The sequence below is a fragment of the Thunnus maccoyii genome, chromosome 11 (genome assembly GCF_910596095.1).
Source record: "Thunnus maccoyii chromosome 11, fThuMac1.1, whole genome shotgun sequence".
NCBI lineage: Eukaryota > Metazoa > Chordata > Actinopteri > Scombriformes > Scombridae > Thunnus > Thunnus maccoyii.
Window position 1 is genome coordinate 26,870,740 of NC_056543.1, and position 21,373 is coordinate 26,892,112.

A 21,373-nucleotide genomic window follows, 5' to 3' on the forward strand; every position below is an offset into this window, starting at 1 on the left:
ATCTCCATTTTCCCATCATATTGTGATTAAGAACCCATCATCGTTTTTAATTTTATCCATCCTTTATCATGGATGGAGGTCTGGTTGCAGTCTACAAATATTTATATTCAGCTGTTTCCTCTTGAACTTTTTGAGCTATTTGTGATCATAATATTAAACCTTCCAACCTAAAAACCAAAACAGGTAATTTGTCTTACTGACCCATATGAGCATTTTTTAAAATGTGTACCAGGATGACATTGTTACACAAAAGTGTCTACACAGGCTGAGTAGTGACAGCAGCATGTCAGCAGCAGCCTCAGGCTTCCGTCAGTGTCTACACAGGATGTGTTCAGGCACAGTTCTGAGTGTAGGTCACCTGGGTTTTGGCAATACTCAAGAGCCCAACACACGAACACTGTAGGTCTTTTTGTAAAACGGAAGAACATAGACTTGAAAAGCTTTGGGTCGTGGTTACGTGGAAACCAAAAAAACAAAAAACAAAAACAAACAAAAAAAACAAAGTGCTGAATCGGTGCAGGCATGTCAATTCCTGATACCACCATTAATGCATCAGCAAGCTGGAAAACTTATCAAATACTCTTATATATTTGGAAAGTTACCATTGTCTTTTGCCTCGATGATCAAAAAGTAAAAAGTACATGTGACTGAAACTGTAAGTCTGTGTGATTTTATGTTTACAGCAGTAAGAAACTAAAAAAAGTCTTTGAAAGATTCCGGATATTTTTTGGTTTGGTCAGATCAAGTAAACTAAACAGCGTGTGTACATGTGTGGACACAGCCGTTCATTCTGTTCAGGTTAGAAGTTTTTAAAAAATCAATCCCAGAAACAAGATGAAATGAGCCCGTTGACTCAACACCAAACAACACAGGTCAGCAAAGGACAGAGCTGGTTCCTACCTTCCTTTGGGATCCATTACTGCAGTCAGAAGTCAGTGTCATTCATCAGTTCCTGCAGCTGGACACGCACCACTGCATCCTGTGTGAATATATTGGCTCAGAGGAAGTCAGAGTTTACCCACTGAGAGTCGTTAAGGCAAAGTGTTGAATAACAGTCTGACAAAGCGATTGGTGGTTGAAGTGTTTGTTCAGACGATGAAGTTGTAAAGCTGTGGGAGCATGTGGTTGATGCATGGTCAGGTCCTTAATGATCTATCCTTGATTACCTGCCTCAAGCTCAAGAAAAGAAAGTCTAGTAAAGAAAGTAGTAGTAGTAGTTGCAATAACAGTAGAGGCAGTAATCTGGATACTGTTGGTAGAAATAGTAGTTCAGATTGTACTATTATTATATCATTAGTAGTAGTTATTATTTTTTGTGATCAGTGGCCTGTTGAAGCATCCAGTGACACTGGTGAGATAACACACAGTTACCTCCATCAGTTGATTTTAACAGAAACAATAACATTAATCAGTAGTTGTCTTTATGCCTGCCTTAATCACCTGTCAAGGGACATCAAGTAGAGACAAGTAGAGACAAAATATGTGTGTGTGTGTGTGCACGGGGACCGGTACTCATGACCAGGATGTGTGAAACTGGCAGAGTTAACAAATCCACCCCTGGTAAACACAGCAGGCAGCCCAGCTCACACCCAGACAGGCTGCCTGTCAGTCAGTGAGGATCAGCAGACAGCTCGCACACCTGTCCTCACATCAGCTGGTAGAGAGTTTCATGTGCTATCATATATTAGCTCGACCATATTCACATTATAAAATATACTGGATGTTGCACCTGCAATGGGTCCGTTTAAAAGTAGCTTGCAGCTAGTAGCTATAATTACACTATAACATCGAATTAAGATACAATTTAAATATGTAAAGCTTCCCCTGAGCAGGTGTACCTCTAATGGTAGAGGAATGGGAGGAAAACTTTTTAAAAATATTTACACAGCAAGCACACTGCCTGTGACCAACTACATCTACTCTTCATCCACAATATAGTTAAAGAACCTATCAAATTACGATAAAAGCTGTCAATAAATGATTGCTGGATTAATAACGAGGTAACAGCCAAATACTGCTGTATCATGTCAGCAAGTTCACTCAGAATGGCATATATTACTTCCTGTCACATGTTTGTTGTTGCTTTTTGACCCATTTTTAACTGCACAGTGCACAAGGTGAAATGCCACTATATGCAACAATGTTTTGATAAGGGATGACTTAGTTACATTGTAATGTAAGTAGAGATGGTGCAACTAAACAAAGTGGTGAGTTCATTGAAAAGCACTCACCTGAGTGTTGACTTTACATGCAAACTTTCAATCAAACTTAAGCTCAGCTGGTGCATCAGCCTGCTCAACTTCAATTCTCACCAAACTAAATGTTCATATTTTAATCACATATTGATTATAATGAAGTAAGAATGAAAATATGTTGTTTGCCACAAGTAGTGGCACCATTATGGAATCTCCAATTACAATATCTGCAATTAAGTTATTTTTTATCTCAAATGTGAATTCCATTTTAATATGTTTTCATTTGGTGTATGACTTTCAAATTCAAGGTATCTCCACTTTGGCTCCAACTCTAATTCCAATTAAACATAGAATGTAAATTAGTTTCTATACTTGAAGATATGAGAAGTCACAGTGAAACTGTAAATATAAGAAAGTCCAGAAAAACTACAGAATCTGACAAGTGACCTCTTAAAACCTCAAACTCTACATCCTGTCAGCTAGGATTGTTTTAATAATTAATATGAATTATTTTGCTGTATGGGTTGTTTTGGAGGGCAGAGACAAATAACGTTTTCTAGTCTATTGGTTGCTATCAACAACTTTATGTATCTACGGTTGTGACTAACTTACCACCACTAACTTCCACTTTAAAGTGGAGATGCAGTAGCCTAAAAAGAAACTGTGGGTTTTGAAGCCAAATACACTCCTCATATGACTGAAAACAGGGCAAATATTTATTGTTTTACACAGTAACTGGAACATAAGTGCATTTACAAAAATGGCATCTGAATTCCAGAATTCATTATTTTCAATATATGAGTGACCATATGATTTGTATTGAATCTAAGACAAGAAAATGAAGTACAAACAAAAATTACATGACATTTTACAGGAAATAATTTTGTTGCGTCATGTCAATCAAAGTTCCTTTAAAAGTCTCTGGGTGTGCACAATCAGTTTCATGGTGTTTCCAGCCACACCCATGATACAGTTCAGTTTCCCACCACAACCAGTCTTCTGTTGGCGTCCACTGAGCAGCTTCACTTGGGAATAAAGTGTCTTGCTAAAGGGCACATTATTGGTACTCATGGAGGAGGGTGAAGGTATTTCCACTCTCACTCCCTTCTGGACTGAGACTTAAGATGGTGGCCACAAACCTGCTACTAACTTCTAGTTTTCTCTGTAATCTCATAGTCTTGTTTTACGGGAGTCTCCACTTTGTTTTCTTTGGTCTTGCAAGCATGATCTCTCATAAATATCTGAAAAGATGAAATGAAAAAATTAATAAGAATTTATTCTGAAACAGGGCTTTTACTTTGTGACAACAGTGTTGCTAAAACAAGATCTAACCAGTGTTGAAATTACCCAAATTTTACCAAAGTTATGTATTTTACCAGAACATAACTGTTGGCAAACTTTTTCTAGAAAAAGAGGTGAAAATTCCGGTGCTGCCATATAATCTTTTTTCACAGTGAAGAAACACAATCTTCACTTTGTACTTATTCACAGCACTAAATGTTTAATCTATTAATTTATTTGATAGTTTTTTGAGACAGAAGACAAGCACTCAAGCACACAGTCTAATTCCATAGACAGTTTTATTAAGGCTGAAACTCAATTTCATGTTCACATCATATCAGAAGAACCTGAAAAACTGGATGACACTGTATTTTTCCACCCAGGAAAAATACAGTGTCATGTAGCCTGGGTGGATGGGTTTTGGAAATCAGTTACTGGTGGCACGTCTTTTTGGTCATAACATATTCACTGATAAAACAGTTCAGTGACTGCAAGAAGAGAATGTAATCATCACTGGAGGACTTGTGAAACCAAGTGGGAAATTACAGTTTCTCCAACATGGCTGTTTGAATTTAAAGTAAATCTGGTATGATGTAAACGCAGCATAATGACATGCTGACAAAGGTCTAAAATGAAGACGCAGACTTGGTTTATGAGGTCTTCAGCCTAACATGTCAATTCACTTCTTCATTTGGGAAAACTCACCATAAGGTCCATTTAGTAGCTGTTGTTGGGCTTTTGATCACATAACATGATCTTCATCAGCAGATGCCCAGTCGTAATTTTTAAGCAAATATGAACAAGAAGTCCCCATAAACATACACAAAAAAGAACTTTTGAACATCTATTACTCCATGACAACTGGGCAAACTCAGTCTGCTGATGAAGATCATGTAATATGATTGAAAGCTCCAGCAGTAAGTAAAATTTATTTATATAGCACCTTTCTAGGACAGAAAAATATCAAATAAAAAGAGAGGAAAAACTAATTGGACATTATGGTGAGATTTTTTTCTCAGCTTCTGTTTTCCAGTGTTAAAAATCAACCTTGAACCGCTTTTTCATTTTTATTTATTTTAAATATAGCAGAACATAAAAAAACAATCAAACCAGGAAGCCAGTACAAGTCAGTGGTGGAGAGGTCTGATACTCTGACATGTCAGGCTAGAAGAGGCCTATTTCAATAACATCCAGATAGCTAGACAGGACGGCTGCAAATAAATCAACCAAACTGAATACAGCACTTTCAAAACACAAACCACTTAAATGTTGACACTGTTGATTCAATTTTGACACAAATCATCAAATGAAAAAGGAGGGTGTCATGGAGGAATGACACCTTACCTTGTGAGGCAGCTGGATTCGCAAGATCACAACATCTCGAGATCATGCAAGAATCCATCTTGTCAGGCTTCAAGTTCTGTGCTTGTGTCCGAACCACTGGTGATTCGGACCAATCAGTGTCCTATTAGGGTTCTTGTGTGATCTTGTGATCCAGCTGCATTGTAAGGTAAGACGGTGATTGACAGTGAAAGACAGATGGTTCATCCAATCACCTGCCAAGTAGTTTTTGAAAGTGCCTGCCCTTTTCCAAACAGTTGGCAAGGATGACTTCTCAGATGGTTCTGTGTAACAAACCATCTGACGTGTCAGGTTAGGAGGAATCAGATTCAACTTTCTTTCACATGCTCACTACTAACAATGATTTTATTTAACCATCACATTAATGATGGGTATAGGTGTTTGGTTTCCACTCATATCATTAATGTGATGATCTGGTAACAGATAACATGTCCCTCCAGAGATGGGTGGGAATGGTACCACGTTGTAATCAAAATCACAGCATTTTAGCAACTTTATGGTATTTGCTTTGAGATATAATAGTTTAATTTGAACATTACAGGACAGTGTAAGTATTACATTATATTATTGTTATATGGATAAACTATGAAGTTCTTAACAAGGCATTGACAACAATTTTGTTTTCTTAATTTTCCTTATTTGTTTTTTTTGTTTGTTTGTTTTTGCTAAAACTGTGCATGATAGATGCCTTAATTGCATGGGTACCAGTTCCCCCTCATATTATCCTTTTGGAGGATTTACAGAGGGACCACAACGGGCAGCAGTAAGACCTTGTGGCATAAAGAAAAAGTAAAGATGCAAGCTCAGACAGGCAGCCACCGGCACTAGGGCTTCCTACCTGCAATGTATGGGGCTGGGGAGTGGCTAAGAGGTGCTGGTGGCATGGTGGAACTGCAGCCTGAAGTCGCTGGCTGATTGATGAGTGAGGGACATTTGGGAGAAGGTGTGGAGGGTTGTTGACTGACTTCGTAGAATGTAGAAGACAAGGGCTGATTGGTGGGATATTCTGATGAGATTTCAGAAGATTTGCTTGGTTTTTTGATCGGATCACAGGATTTTGGTGGGGGCAACTGACGGATGTTGAAGGTGGAGTGGAAGATTAAGAATTAAATGGCAAAGGTAATGGGTTTCAGAGGACCATTCAGAGTTTTGGTGAAGTTTCACTGGAGGTGGCTGCTTGATTTTCAAAGGGGAGAAGTAGGTTTTTGTTGATTTAGCAGGAGAAGGAGGTATCAGAGCAGATTAGGGGAGCATGGTTTATTTAGTTTGAGATTTCAGATGTTAGAAGGATGTTTAAGGATGTTGGTCAGTGCACAAGGTTCCAGGTGAGGCGATTGGTTGATTTTGTAGGAGCAGACGATTTTATAGGAGATGGTTAGTTGATCACAGCAAATGGTTTAAGAAAATACTTCAGAGGTTGATCTTTGAGGAGCAGGAGGCTTCAGAAGAATCCCTGAAGGGTGTGGTGTGTTTAATGAGGGCAATTATGCTCAGTATGAGTACAAGGTGGATAGGATCTTCTGGATAGGAGGCTTCAGAGAGGAAGGGAATTGGCAGAGGTTCAACTTTGATAGATGGTGATACCAGGGAAAGAAGGACACTTGTTGCTTTCATGATGATAAAAAGTTGAAGGAAGAAGAGTTTGGTTGGTAGGAGCCGTTACAGGAGGAGAAGGAGTGTGGATCACCAGAAGCAACTAGAAGCCTCGAGGATGAGGAGTTGGATAGGTGGATGGGTGGATAACCAGGGGGACTTAGAAGGAAAGCAAGGGATGGATGGAAGGGGTGGAGTTAGGAGTAGAGTGCATCAATACCTGCAGGAGTGAGGACCAGGGCTTGTAGGAGATCAGACAGAGAGACAATCCCTCCCACCGTATCATTACTGTCAACCAACACCAAACGATGCACCTACAGGGAAATGAGACAGGATTTGGCCATTAAGCTTCATTTATACTCCGAGCGAACGCATACACGGACAACTGCGGACACCACAGCCGGGTAGTTGGTCTGTTTATACTACCTTCTGGGGTCCGCTTGGAGGACATGTTCCACACATGCGAAGTAGATCACTGTCTACAGGAAGACAGTGTCGTGACCGTGCGGACTAGTGCGGACAGGTCCCCGCAGACACAACAAATTGCAGGTATATGGATGTCCACACAGAGCCTATGTGTACTTGCTCTGATGATGAAATTCACGTCATGTGGACCCTTGCTGACTCGTGGATGCGGAAATTATAATTTCAGCTTTACTGTATGATAGTGCATCTATAGTCAGATTAAAATGAATCCTCACTGACAACTTGGACCACATAAAGGAGGTGAGAAAGAGGGAAATAAAAAAGGAAAGGAAAGGAAATAAAGAAAAAACAAAAGCAAGAGGGAATTCAAATTATGTGGGATCACTGTGGCATTATAATAGTCTGAAACTTTCAGTGAGTGTTCAGTATGATCTCATTCAAGGGAATGGGAAATTGTATCCGAACTTTTTACCGGTACCGTATACTAAAAAAAAGTAATTTGGTTGGAAACTTGACTAAATCAGTCCATATCTGGAGGTTACAATTAAAGATATGATAGTACATGTGTTTTACCTCAGCCTTAGCAATGCGGTCGATGATGGTCTCTAGTGTTTCATAAGGGTAACACTTCAGAACTCCCTCCATTGAGCAGGCTCTGGAGTCAATGGCCTCCCGCATCGTCATGTTCAAGTTGTTGTAGTTTTTCTGGGCTGCGAGGTTCTGCAAGACAGAAAGAAGAGAAAACAATCTTATTGTGCCATCAGCAGTTGGTTTCAGTTGAACATCCTGTTGCTATTAACAACAAAGTACAAAGTAATGATTCAGCATGCAGATGGAAATTTACAGTTATATTATTTAGCATAGTTGTAGTGGTGCATGATGTATGACATGAACTTACAATGACATCAAACCTGGAGTACAGCGCCACCACTTTACCTAGAGATCAGACATGAGTTATAGTCAACTTGTGTGTGTTTAAATTGGGAATCAAATTGCTTTTAAAATAGTTCAGCTTTTAAACATTGTGTCATAATTTACAAGTATTTTAGAATTCAACCCACCATTTGATTAACTGTGATTCTGACAGAAAAGACTAACAAAGTGACCTGTTTCCCAAGAGAATTAAACCACTAAATGTCAGTATCATTATGGACTACCTTCCTCGTTGACTACAGGCAGAGCTGACACTCTTCTCTCTACAAAAATGGTCAGAGCGTCATAGACAGAGGCTGATTCCTGGACTGTAGCAATCTGTTTAAAGGTACCAATCCCCACTTCGCTGATCCGCTTTTGCAGAAACCTCGGTTTAGGAATCATAGATCCCTGAGGAGAGAGGGAGGAGAAGAAAAGAGAAGAGAAGTACATAAGATCTAAAATTTGAATTAAAATAGAAAAGAATGGAATTGAAATTATATAGACCAACAATTGCACTTTCAGTCATGTTTTCTATATACATGTATCAAATCATAGTAAAAGGAGACAACAAATGACTACAAGTGACTACAAATGGAGCCTGGTCTCCAATTTTGTATATGTTTTCAAATTATTGTATTTTAAATTGATTTAGGAAATGAATCTCATTCAAAAAATGTTTTGTCATACAGTCAGTGGAAGGGATTTGACTTGATATTGAGGGCATGTTCAGTAAATGTACAAAGCCTTGCAGAGGCCTCAGCTCTGGCTTTGGAAAATTCTCTACAGCCTTCAGAGAAGTGTTAGCTTACAAATATGTGGAGGAACTTGAGGATGCGTTTGTGAGTTAGGATGTGGAGGACGTTTCCTGATGCTGGGTCAATGACTGGCAGCCGGTGTATTTTATACTTCAACAGGGAGTAGATGGCATCAAAGAGACTGAAAGGATGAGAAAATTCATGATCAGGATTATTATAGTCACACCTGAGGAGTTTAACAGGGAAAACAAGACACATTATGGGCTTGATCAGGTAACAATGCTCCCATATTTTCTCCTGTGGGAATATTGCTTTCAAACAGCACTAGAAGCTCATAAAAAAGATCGCAGTTTAGATTACGACGAGCTCCAGATGTAAATGCTGGTTTTAGGTCAGTGCAACTGCCCCTTTACATTGTACAAGTCATTAATATGAATATGATATTTAGACTGACACAGACACACCTAATTAAACAGGCAACACAAAAAGATATTGCCCTTTAATAACAGATATTTTGTAAACTGAAATTACAGCAACTGCAATGGTATTTTATAATGGAGTGTATACATGGCTTAAAAAGATAAAGCGTAACTGCAACCCTGATGTTAATGAATTATCACAAAGACCAGCTTCACCTGTCGTCAGGAGTGATGCTGATCAGTTTGTTAGTCGAGTACTCAAGATAGATCTCTGCCAAGAAAGAGAAACATAAGTTATTAACACAAACTACATGAAATTAGATGAAAGATAACACTTTTGGCATGATATAAATATACTGTTGTGTTGTACTGACCTCTCCATGTCTCTATCTTGTGTTCTTCCAGCTCATAGATCTGAACCTGCAGACAAAACAACTCATCTCAGATACAAAACAACATTGATTAGATCCTCAGCCTCAGCAGTCATCTTTCTGTCTGATCTCTAAGACAGTTTTGCAAGGATAATTGTCATTGTTGATTTTCTGCTTTTTGTTGTATTAATGGACGTGACAGCGCTGGGGTGTCAACTGAACACCAAGATTCAAGAAACTTTATTGTCTGTCACATACACAAATGGCAACTGGCATGCAAAAACATATAGGCCTTATGTGTTTATTTTCTACAAATGTTCAGTCAAAAAGTCAGAGGCACAGCTCACCAGAGGAGACTTGTAATAACGATGGAGAATGTTGATGAAGTCAGTGATGGTCAGCATACCTGCGCACGCATGCACACACACACACACACACACACACACACACACACACACACACACACACACACACACACACACACACACACATACACACACACACACAAAGGAACATTGGAAACATCAAACATGGAATAATCAGTGGCAAATTGTTATAAATTCGCAAGACTGTCATTTGCTACTGATAAAATTTCTTCTCCCTTTAAGAGACAAACTTCACATTTGTATTTTTTATGGACTCAGACAACATACATGTGCATTTTCACACTGATTGTTATCTCCATGGGGAGACTGCTGTTCATTGATGACTATTTGGCACAGGTGTCATTAGGAGCGACAGTATATGCTTGCTGATATGGACAAGTTTGAATTGATTTCATTTTATTTTCTTTAATCAATTACAATGATATACTAGACACACCTGCAGTTATGCAGTAATTCTTAGCAAGAGACACTTAATTCACATTGATGCATCAAAAACAATAATCCAGTATTATAATGTATGGCAATATAACAATGAAGAGGTTCATTCTGCATGATGAGTACTTTCACTTTTGATACTTTGAAGTACATTTTGCTGACAGTACTTCTGTACTTTTACTTAAGTCAAACTTTATCTTTATTTGAGGCAAGAACTTTTACTTGTTGCAGAGTATTTTCACACTGTGACATTGCCTCCATAAATTCCTGCTCTTCGTTTTCATGGGAAATCATTTGTATGCAACATGATTATGCAACACATCTATTGCCCTCTATTAGCTACTGTATTACTGTAATTGTAATGTGAAATAAATCGTAATAGAAATCCTCATATGTCTTAATTAATACCAAATTTGTTTTCCACGTACAGTATGTCACTAGAGGGGCTCTGTAGCAGTAGACTAAATGTTTGGTTTTAAGCTGTGGGAGGCCCATTTAGTCACTTCATCCAGGCTGATGGACATGCTTTTTTTTGGCAAAGCTTAAGAAGGGGATAGAAACAGTGCTGATTCTGCTGCAGATTTACTTACAAGCAGAAAATAATCACAGATAAGTCCTAAGTGACACGATGATCAGCTTTGCGTATTCAGTGAGGTGTCAGTGTTTGTAATGCAACACAAACTTCTCATAGTTGACCTGCTTTCCTCTAAATGTTGGCATGCAAACTGGGCCAACATCATCTGAAACCACCTATCCACAGTAAGGAAACCTGAATCCTCAGCGCTGCGCTTCAAAACTGTGGAGAGGGACCCAATGTAGGTCACACACCTATTAGCTTCTAGCACAGATGGAACCTCAATACTTCTTGTGTTCACAGCACTGAGTATCAAGGTACCAAAAGTTGGCACTGCATACTTGGCTGCATTGTTAATTTTGTTTATGTATTCTTTGATTAGAGTGTCTGATTTAAATATTCAATTTTTGTACTGTATTCTATAAATGCAAACTTGTATTTTTCATTTCAGAAGTTTAACTGTTGGACACAAGATGTCTCCTACTTCACTGTAAAGTCCATTCTCAGTGACTGTGCACTGGAGGCTTCGAGTTTCCACATCACACTTGTGTAAATTGAATATTGGACCAGGTATGGCTTCCAAACTAGTTGTGATGTCACAAATCCTGCTCGTAAACCCACCCGCTTCTAGTGTTAAACTCTACACATACATCATTCTGCACAGTGAACAAGAAGAAAAACATATTTTTGAGTGGAGCTGGACTATTCTAAGACTATTAGTGAGATATTTTCAAACACTGGCATGATGGCACCATGCCTCTCTTATAATCCTGGAGATTAACAAGGAAGTAGCTCTGCTAGGCAGGGATGATTGTAATGGGTTATCTTTTTTTAAATTTTCAAATAAGCAATTTAGATCCCTGGGTTAAACTGGACTAGTTTAAATATAGCAAACTGACTGGCTTGTATTTCATGTCCAGAGCCTGGCAGACTCCCTCTGACCAAAATGTCTACAAAGAAGCAGGTGAATAAAATGTTATAACTGATAAAAATGAAGGCCAAAATGATGAAAAAAATACCCAGGATAAATATTTCAATATGAATAAAAACAAGCGCTGACTGACTGCTTGACACAAAAAGACACAGATGGAAAAACCATTCCAGAAAACTGACTTTGTATCTAAATGTAATTTGACACAAAAAGACACAGATGGAAAAACCATTCCAGAAAACTGACTTTGTATCTAAATGTAATTTGACACAAAAAGACACAGATGGAAAAACCATTCCAGAAAACTGACTTTGTATCATCACCTTGCTGCAAGACAGAACACCAACACTCTAATTTTGAGAGGATGATATACTGTACTGTAAGGTCATTAGCTCAGAAACTTTCTGGAGTTATCACATCATGATTGTATTGTGGTTTCCTTGTCTTTCTGTAAGCTTTGAACCAGGAAGTAACATGACATATCTATGTCATGACTGAGCTGTTGTGAGGTGAGCTCAAATTCAAAAAGATACTGATTCAGTCAGTGACAGTGATGATTGAATACACTCAGTTCATTCATTTACTGAACACCTGTAATGTTCACTACATGTATGTATGCAAGAGAGACAGAAACAGAGATACATCATGGCTCACCCACAAAACACTTAAGCTTGTTGTCCCATAGTGGTGCTGCCCTCACACCATTAGCCACAAGGGCAAAGAACGCCTTCTTCACCTGACAAAAAGACACACAGAGTTTTCATTACAATTTAAACTTGTCAGGCAGTTTTTTCACTGTTGTAGATTGTTGAGGACTGTGAGTCATTCTGCTGTAAAAAAAAAAAAAAAAAAAAAAAAAAGTCAAGAAAAAAGGTTAAAGTGGCACTAAAGTCATGTTTATCTGCACTTCTGAGAAAGAAATTACTGGCGAATGCTAAAACTCACAGTTCTTGTTTTGTGTGTGTGTATGTGTCCCACACCTGCAGTGTCGTGTCAAAGATGACCAGTTTGGAGCTGGTAGGGATGGCATCGTAGCAGCAGTGACTCTTCATGAAGTTCATGTAAATAAATGCGTCAGGGTCTGAGCCTGCAGGGGGCATGACAGCATATGAACAGGCACCTGCAAATAAAGAAAATACAAACACAGAGATAACATTATCTTAAAACCATATCTGGATAACATTTTTCTCAGCAATCACTATAAACTTGTATTTGATATGGGCCTTAGCACATGTTTTTCAGAATTGAGTTAATCAGGCCATAGTTTTGTTTTCACTGCTGCCAGTAAACACAAAGCAGTTGTGAATACCTGGTCAGTAATTCCTACAGATTAGTGGAAATAGTCGTAGTAGCACAGAAATAGTAGATAATGCCAAACAATACACATACATGTACATACAAAGCTACAAAATCTTCTCTTTTTTACCTCTGCTCCGCATTGAGAGAACATCCTCATCATCATCATCCTGGTCCATCTCAAATAAGGGGACCTGGGAGAGGAAGTATATCAAGAGTTTACTGGTGGCTCAGAGTTTACTCTTTCAAGACTGAATTTTTTTTCTCCACACACATCTCTGCAATGACCCCCTGTTGTGACCCGGCCTAGGAAGAACCCTGGTGCAACATGAAAGACGAGACTCCCCTCTCTCCAGCTCCGAAAAACCACCAGCAACAGAGGATTTGCAGCTCTTTAAAGGTTTATTTTAAAATCTTCTAGCTTCAGGGTGGGCTAACAGCAAAACAATAAACAAACGGGAAATGTAGCTGAGCAACCTAAAATTACCTATTCAAACAAAAAGGAAAAAAAAGACAAGTCACTAACCTCACTCCTAACTTAACAAAAACAGGAGAAAAAAGGATCAAACAAAAATGTAGCCCGTCCCTAATGAACCTAGGCTATTATAGCAATTTGGCAAATCTATATACAACATTTCAAACAGAAACATGTTGGCTGGCAGGTTGGTTGGACATGGAGAGAGGAGAGCCCACAGGAGCTGGGGGAAGCCGGCATTTAAACTGCAAGCTTGGAGACTGGAACCAATCAGCTCCCTGGAACAATCTACACACTCACAACCATTCAGTCAGCCAAGCTCACCTTCAGCCCATCACACACAGGCACCACACAGCAGGATCATCAGAGGGAGGGAGAGAGATCCACATGCACAGAGACGATTAAAGCACATACACAAATACTTGAAAAAAAATGTTCATACGACCTCGAGGTCTTAACACCCCTCCCTATTTGGCAGCTAAGAAGGTCCTTTGCTCCATGTTGGCCTTAAAGAGCTATCTGATATTTGAGTGGTTGTGTCTCTGTCTGTTTATGACTGGAATCTGACAGATATTGGTTTCAGATAATGTCACATTGTATCTTGTGAGAGAGCAAGCAAGCCACTGTTAAATCCAAGAGTCACAAGGAGAATCTCCTGAGAATCTACTAGGGGTGTGCCCGAATACAAATACGTTATTTGGCAAAGCACAAATAGCGTGTTTTTTATGAATATTTGTTACATACAAATATTTTAAAAATGATTTGTTTTCAGGAAGAAAAAAAAAAAACATGTCAAATACCAGCACGCAGGTCGGTTACATCGCATACATATCTCAGTCTCTCTCCTCTGCTCAGCTATTACATCTATCAGAAGGTCTCAACGAGGGGAGTCACATTCACCTGCTACATGACACACATTTCCTAATTTGGACATCACTCCTGGCGTTGGGGGTGTTCCTCAGAGGTAAAGCTGAGCTACTGACACACGCCAAGTGCTCCCAAGGGACTCCCCATAATCTGTTCTTCCCCTTCTCCTTTCCACAAAGTTAGGTTGTAAAAAACAGGCAATAAATGAAAAGTGCAAAGCAATAATTGCCCTCGAAGTTCTTCCCTACACGTTACACGGTGTGCTGTCTCTGTGTTATGGGTGTATAAATAGGTAGAGGTCTGTCTGGAATGAGGTGATGAGTAAAGTTTTAGCTCAGTAGTCAGTGCAGTCGTCTATCATCTGGGAGACTCCACTTGGAGACCTGGTGTGGGGACCTCCTTCATAAAGTAGTTTGTTCATGAATACTTATTGTGACACTTTAATTTTCTAAAATTAAAAGCGTAATAAAAACAAAAACAGGATTTTTAAGCCTCTTTCCACTTTTATTCGAATACAAATACAAATAATTTTGCTGCATCAACAAATACAGATACAAATACAAATACAGGGCCCTCTGCACATCCCTAGAATCTACATGCAGTCACTGAGTTCCTCAAACCACAATGTTGTGTTTTCTATTCATACATGTGTTGGATACTCATACATTGTGTAAATATGACAGCATTGGAGTTGTTGCAATTCATCTTCAAGGATAGCAGTATTTTTGTGCTAAGTTAGTTAGGCCAACTCTGTACTGAACACAGAGAGATGACACCAACATTGATCTTCTCATCCAACTCTCAGTGAGACAGCACAGAAGCAAAATGGAGCCATGACTTCAGGTAGACACAGTAGGGACTTGGCATTAATGAAACTCTTAAGTTTTTATTGGTGGATGACAAAATCGCCTAGAGGTCACAGCTTGTTGCAGCTGTTTGTCTGTTTATTTAGACTGGACAGGCCAGATGTACCCCGTGGGTTTGCTGGGAACATTTGTCCTCTGTGATTTATCACTTGCAGCTGAACAAGTCTCTTCTGTATTCTGGCAGAAGATGGAGACATGTAGAAAGGGCAGCTGTAAACTGTGTCTACAAATGCGCAAGCGTATGTCATGGCTGTAATCCAAGAACCTGTTGATGGACATCAGCGTTGAGGGAAGAAGCATCCAGAGCTGGCTTGACACAACTGACACTAGAGTCAGTGAAGAGGTACAATTAAGACAAACTGTCAATGAGGAAGTTGAAGAGACACAAGCCAGGTAGGGAAAACCTTAAAGCAACTAAAGAGACTACACTGAAGAAATGTAGCCACTTAGAGGAATTTCTAACACTGGAGGTGCTTTCAAAAGATCTGGAAGGTCTGAGCCCAGTCATTGACAGAGGTTAGAGACTTCCTTTGATACTTAGATAATTAAAACTCTGTGTCAACAGCACCATTTCAACAGACAGCACACAGAGACCGTAAAGGTTTCTAAACAGAGTTTTTATTTTTGTTCATGAAAGCTCAGCAGCACTATGTGGGGTTGGGTGAAGTAATTAACCATTATCCTCTCAGCAAGTCACATTACTTATTTCCATAGCTGTGGGAAGTAGGGGTGCTGAGGGTGCTGCAGCACTCCAAGGTGCAGCATCCCCACATCCAGGTGGCTGGGGAGTATTTGTACTGTTGCAAGATTTTTCTTTCTGCCACGTTGCACCAGCATTCCCCGTCCCTTTCACCCACGATATATGTTTTTCTTTTAAATTATCGTGAACAGCTTTCCAAGTGGTTTCCTATAATATTGTACAGTGTCCAGTAGTATTTCGTCTGTATTGATTTGTTGTAGCAAGACAGTTTGAACCAGATTCAGACAGCCTCTCCTGCATGAACAAAATACTTAAGTTCAAAAGTTTTTAACTAACAGTGGCAAAGTGTGGTCTTGTCACGACAATTGTGTTATGCCAGTGTAGTTGTCTTGATGACTAAAGTACATTTCCAAATTATGTAGTTTACATATTGTCATATTTGGTGTATCGTGCTGTCTGTTATGAGGACCCATACAGTGTTTTATTTTTTTCTGATGCTGTATCAATTAGGTCATATAATATTATATTTATGATTCATGTGTCCCACGGGTATGTTTGTTTCATACCTTTCGATCACCAAATGGAGAGGAGATGGCTTTTCCCAGTAGGAAAATATTATTGTCATTTGGATGGTGTAGAGTGGTGTCTGTGTGCAGCAATTTTTAAATCGGTACAGATGCTGCATGATGCCTTTGGACGGCTGTAGAGATAAATTAACTGAAGAAGACTTTCATAGTTTTATTGTTGCACTGACATTCCCATTACAATTGTGTTCACTGATGTCAGTCTAAATGTCAACTAGTTGGAGATACTAAAGCCCATAAATCCCTCTGATAGTCCCATATTAAAAAGAACCAACTAGAAAACCTTGACAAAAGCTTGTGGTATCCTGGAGGGACCACAGCCTCCAGCATGTTTGGATGCTTCCAGAGATTCCCAAAAAGAGCTGGAGGAAGTGGCAGCTGCTCTGTTGCCTGGTTGACATTATGAGCGTGGGTTGATTTATGGGATGAAACAGATAAGATAGATGGCCTCTCTTTGTAGAAGGACATTTACAATTAACTGTTATACTTGCATTGTCACTTTGCAGCAAATGTTCCTGCACCACAAGTGTGCATACCTTGAAATTATTTTCATCCATATGTTGACCTTAAATAACCATCCACTTGTCTAGCCTCATGAGGGTACCATGTGTTTTAAGATCAACCTTTCCACAACTAGTGCCTTCATCAGGATTGTGTTTCAGTAGTATCACAGTATCCCCAGGTCAATTTCCTTATTTTTACCTAGTGATTAAAAGCCATGCTGTGACTTGTGTTTAAATGTCTCTGGCATGGTTTCAAACGGTAATGGTGAGCCCTGTTTGGACCTTACATTCTTAAAATTAAACTTGACCTTAGTGCTCTGAGATTAAACACCTGACAGATGCAGAGTAAGTTAGGTGAGAACATTCTGTGTGGATCACAACTTTCCTTACATCAACCTGAATCTCGCTGAGGTTATCCAAGCTACAGAACACAACATGCTAAGTTCATGTAGAAGTATCAGCCGTCCATTGTCAACATAGTAATGTACCTGCCGTGATGCCACTTTAGAGGGATCAAAAAGACCATTTCCAAACACTGTCCCCAGGTTTAAACACTGGCCCTGTTTAAGTGTCAAGCTACTGAATTACTTCCATCTTCAGAAATTTAACAGCTAATAAATCCCCCCTATAGGAACTTTTTGTTAACATAGGTTAACAGATACAAGGTTTTTAAACTTGTTTTTTTTTTTCTATAAGTAAACCTACATTGTCAATATAAAACTACAATATCAGCGTATATAATATTGTATATATATAATAAAATAGTAAATACAGACAAAACAGGCAAAAATTAAAACTATATTATGGAGGATGGAATTTTAAAAGGAGATTGAACAGAATAATTAAAAGTAATGAAATAAAAATAAGCCATGAGATGTCAACAGAGGCTCTGAAACAGTATCATTGCAAACACACACACACTTTGTTTAATGTCACTAGAAACTGAATTAGAATCATTTATATTTGAATTTGAATTGCTCAACCTTATTAATTGCCTTAAAAACTGAATTTGAATCACATAATTTTAATTTGTATTGTAGGAATAGCATCATTTGAAATTGAATTTATTAGTTTGGAACTGAATTCAAATAAACTTGAAACTGAAATTGTATTCATTTGGTCTGAAACTATATTTGAAAATCATCTCTCTATATACTCTCACAATCAGTTCTCAGAATTCAAATTCAGTTCTTGCAATTCAATTTCTGTTTACTGAGACACACATCTGGTCGTTGAGGAAGAGCAATCGAGTGCAGATTCCCAGAACTCCTTTTCATGTACTGTAATGACTATTTTCTCTCAACGATATCAACAACCAGTGGGAGCCAAATATTTCGAAAGCCTAAAGTGTTTTTTCTATTCTAATTAAAACTGTAGTTTTATGTCTCGCCGTTTCAGAGAAAAATTACTTTAAGTTATTGTGCCTGATCCATCGCCATGGTAACATTTTGGCCCAAGTGGCCTTCTGTTTTCTGCTTTTTTCAGAGGGGTTGGTCTGTCCACTTCTGCTGGGTGTCTGTTTGTGTTGGTTACCAAATCATGTGTGTTGGTGTGTGTTTGGATGTGACTTTGTAACTGAGACGCTGTATAAAAAAAAAAAAAAAAAAAAAAAAAATACTGTCTACTGTCTACTTTTACATTGCAGATCTTTTCATCTCATACTTCACATCGCATACTTCACAACCTGCATGCTTGTATATGTGAATAAATCCTACATGTAACCTGAACTATAAGTTGAGTCAAATCTGCATCGGGCTTGAACAGGTCAGAGACACTAAAGCTGTAATGGTGAGCCGGGCTTGAAACCTGGGTCAGGAAGTGAAGTGTCTCAACTAGCACTTCTCTGTTGGTTGGAGGCACCAGAGATAGGAAAAAGCAGGCGCAGAATGACAAAAAGTTTAATCTGAGCAAGTCTATTTCTTAACATGAGGCACTTCAACTGCCTGATGTCTTAGGTCTTTAACAAGCTAAATAATGACTTATGTAAATGTTTCTATGTCAGTATATTTGGCTACATGAGTGGTATGAAAAAAAAAGTTTTCACAACATCAGGAACAAGTCAAATTTAACCAAATGAAGCCACCTTTTTTGCATGTAATTTAAACTTTCACTATAAGTTATGTTAAATTTCAATTACAACATAAAATGTCAGTTATAATTGTTCATTGTCCACAAAATTTATTGGCAGTGAAATCAACCAACTGGGTGGGAGTGAGTGTCTTACCTCTGCAAAAGGCTCCATGGCTGAGGAAGAGGAGCTGGAGGTCTGCCTCTTTGGAACCAGATCGATTGGTGAGGCCCTGGGCATCAAAACAAAAGACTAGAACACCCTTAACCCACTGTACAACCAAAACATCTGGGAGGCTCTTCGACCATATTAGATAAAGAACTGAATATAGAGTCCAGGCGTGGTGAAGAAGGGCAGACGAGGAGAGGAAGGAAAGAAGCAGGAATTGGACGCAAAGGACAGGGAAGAGCTCTACCGGGCAGCTTTAGCCAGCTGGGTCTGAATGTCTGGGAAAGGTTGAGGTCTAAATCTGGACTGAGGGGTGAGAGGCCTGTGGCATTCACAGAGAGCGAGAGAGAGTGGGAGGGGAAAAACATGTAAAGGGAAAGAGGTGGGGGGAGCTATAGACAGAGGCGGGTATATGTTTGAGTGGTGACAGACATTATAAGTGCTTCTTTATCATCCATAGGTGAGACATTGAGGTGACAACATTGTTTATATTTGGAGAGAGAAACAAAGAAAAGACAGCCCTTGGAGCACAATCCTCCTCACACCCATATGCATCATCCCTGTCCTTAGACTGCAAAACAAATGTTCTTATGATGGTGGACATAACAGAGCCACATCACCAACACAATCTAATCAGTTGAGGCCAAAGAAGTGAAACCTGGCTGACAGGACTGACGGAAATTTGTCTTATCACTTATGTTTATTTGGAAAATTGTCAATAATGTAAACCATGTAATAGATGCATCACATCTAGTAAATGGGCTAAAACATACAAAAACCACCACCTCTATGTTCTGTATATTAAATTCCATGTAAAGCAATAATAAATGTGTTCTTAGTTTGTCACACCACAGTAAAATGTGTAATTAATCACCCAGCCAAATTTGAATGATTAAAAAAAAAATCAGCAAGTATATTGATTAGGTTTCAAAATCATGGAAAAACAAACAGTATTCTCTGCTCTGAAACACTGGGGGTGTGTTCACTGAAGGCGCTGAACAGTCTCTGAGTTAACGTTGATACCAAACTCCCATATAAAAATACACAATTTAAAATAGGCCCTGTTTGTAGGTGTAAGGCAAGCAGGGTGGATGATATTTTAAAAATAAAGTAATATTAGGAGCCACTGTTTAATTCGGCACATATTTTGTATGTAAATGTGTTTTTTTCAGTAAAAATGTAACTTAAATGACTAGTTAACAAGCAATCCATCACAATCATTGTTATGTTAAATGGTCATTCTTTTCAATGGAGTTCCGTGCACTTCACATTATTCACTTCTTTGCTTAAACGTCCTTTGCAGCTTCATTGTGGCCATAACACTGGGAGCAAAAGCCTCTCATGCCGTGCTTTTTGGTGACGTGTTGCCTGGCAAATGCTCTCGCTCTTGCTGGGAACCTCCCAGCTGCACACTCAGTGCTGAAGCCTAAGCTGCCGGCAGCTCCGCTCGTCAACAGACACTTCAGCTGGGTTTAAACTAACTCCTTGAGTGCTAACATTGACCGAAAATGGCCCCATTCACCAGTAACAGTGAACTATCCAAAGTGAATCCCAGTTGTCTCCGATGAAAGTTTGTAAAACTACCCGGTGTAAAAATAGTAACTACGAGTTCATGCGCTCTAATGTTTATATAGTGTGTGTATATAATGAGTGTGTGTGTGTGTGTGTGTGTGTGTGTGTGTGTGGTGGAGGGGGGGTCATGCCAGTAACCCCTCTTCGTCATCGAGCCACCATTTCAGGCCCGCCCAAAAAAACCTGACCACACAAATGGTGAAAAACAGTTTAACGCTCTAACTCCACAGTTCAGTTCTACATAGTTCAGTCTTTTCACGTTTTCAGCAATTATTTTATAACATGTATAATGTGTTTAAAAAGAAATCTCTCTCTCTTTCCTTTACACAGACTTTAATACTAATACATTTATACTAATAAATATATAAGATAAATAGTAAAATAATTACATCACGTAAAAACACCAGATGTTCCTGTAGGAATCTCCGATAACTGTGAACAATGATGCACCTTCCACAGAAAAGTTAAGTTGCATTAGTTTTATGAACGAGTGAAGTTGACAAGCTTCTCCGGATGAAAAATAAAACCTGAAGGACTAATGAAGAGGCAAAAAAACATGCATTTGGCTGCTTCTTTTTTCAGAAACTTGAGGCTACATTAGAACAAGCTGTAAACATAGCATTGATGTATC

General features: G+C 38.9%; 1 protein-coding gene across 2 annotated transcripts; it reads right to left on the bottom strand.

The window, feature by feature from the left end:
* Positions 1 to 2,889: 2,889 nt before the first annotated feature.
* prkag3b (protein kinase, AMP-activated, gamma 3b non-catalytic subunit) lies at positions 2,890 to 19,457 on the bottom strand. 2 transcript variants are annotated; one of them, XR_006098802.1, is made up of 13 exons: positions 19,159 to 19,457; positions 13,070 to 13,133; positions 12,624 to 12,763; positions 12,298 to 12,379; positions 9,665 to 9,723; positions 9,321 to 9,366; positions 9,163 to 9,217; positions 8,582 to 8,708; positions 8,015 to 8,180; positions 7,756 to 7,793; positions 7,431 to 7,577; positions 5,677 to 6,745; positions 2,890 to 3,436 (listed from the first exon to the last, which is right to left on the bottom strand). XR_006098802.1 is itself a non-coding variant. In XM_042426527.1 (13 exons), exons 1-13 carry the CDS (start codon positions 19,240 to 19,242, stop codon positions 3,366 to 3,368), a joined length of 1,173 nt encoding a protein of 390 aa, XP_042282461.1. In that variant the 5' UTR covers positions 19,243 to 19,457; the 3' UTR covers positions 2,890 to 3,365. The 2 variants fall into 2 exon arrangements, 1 of the variants encoding a protein (XP_042282461.1); XM_042426527.1 differs by having other exon boundaries at positions 6,652 to 6,745.
* Positions 19,458 to 21,373: the final 1,916 nt, after the last annotated feature.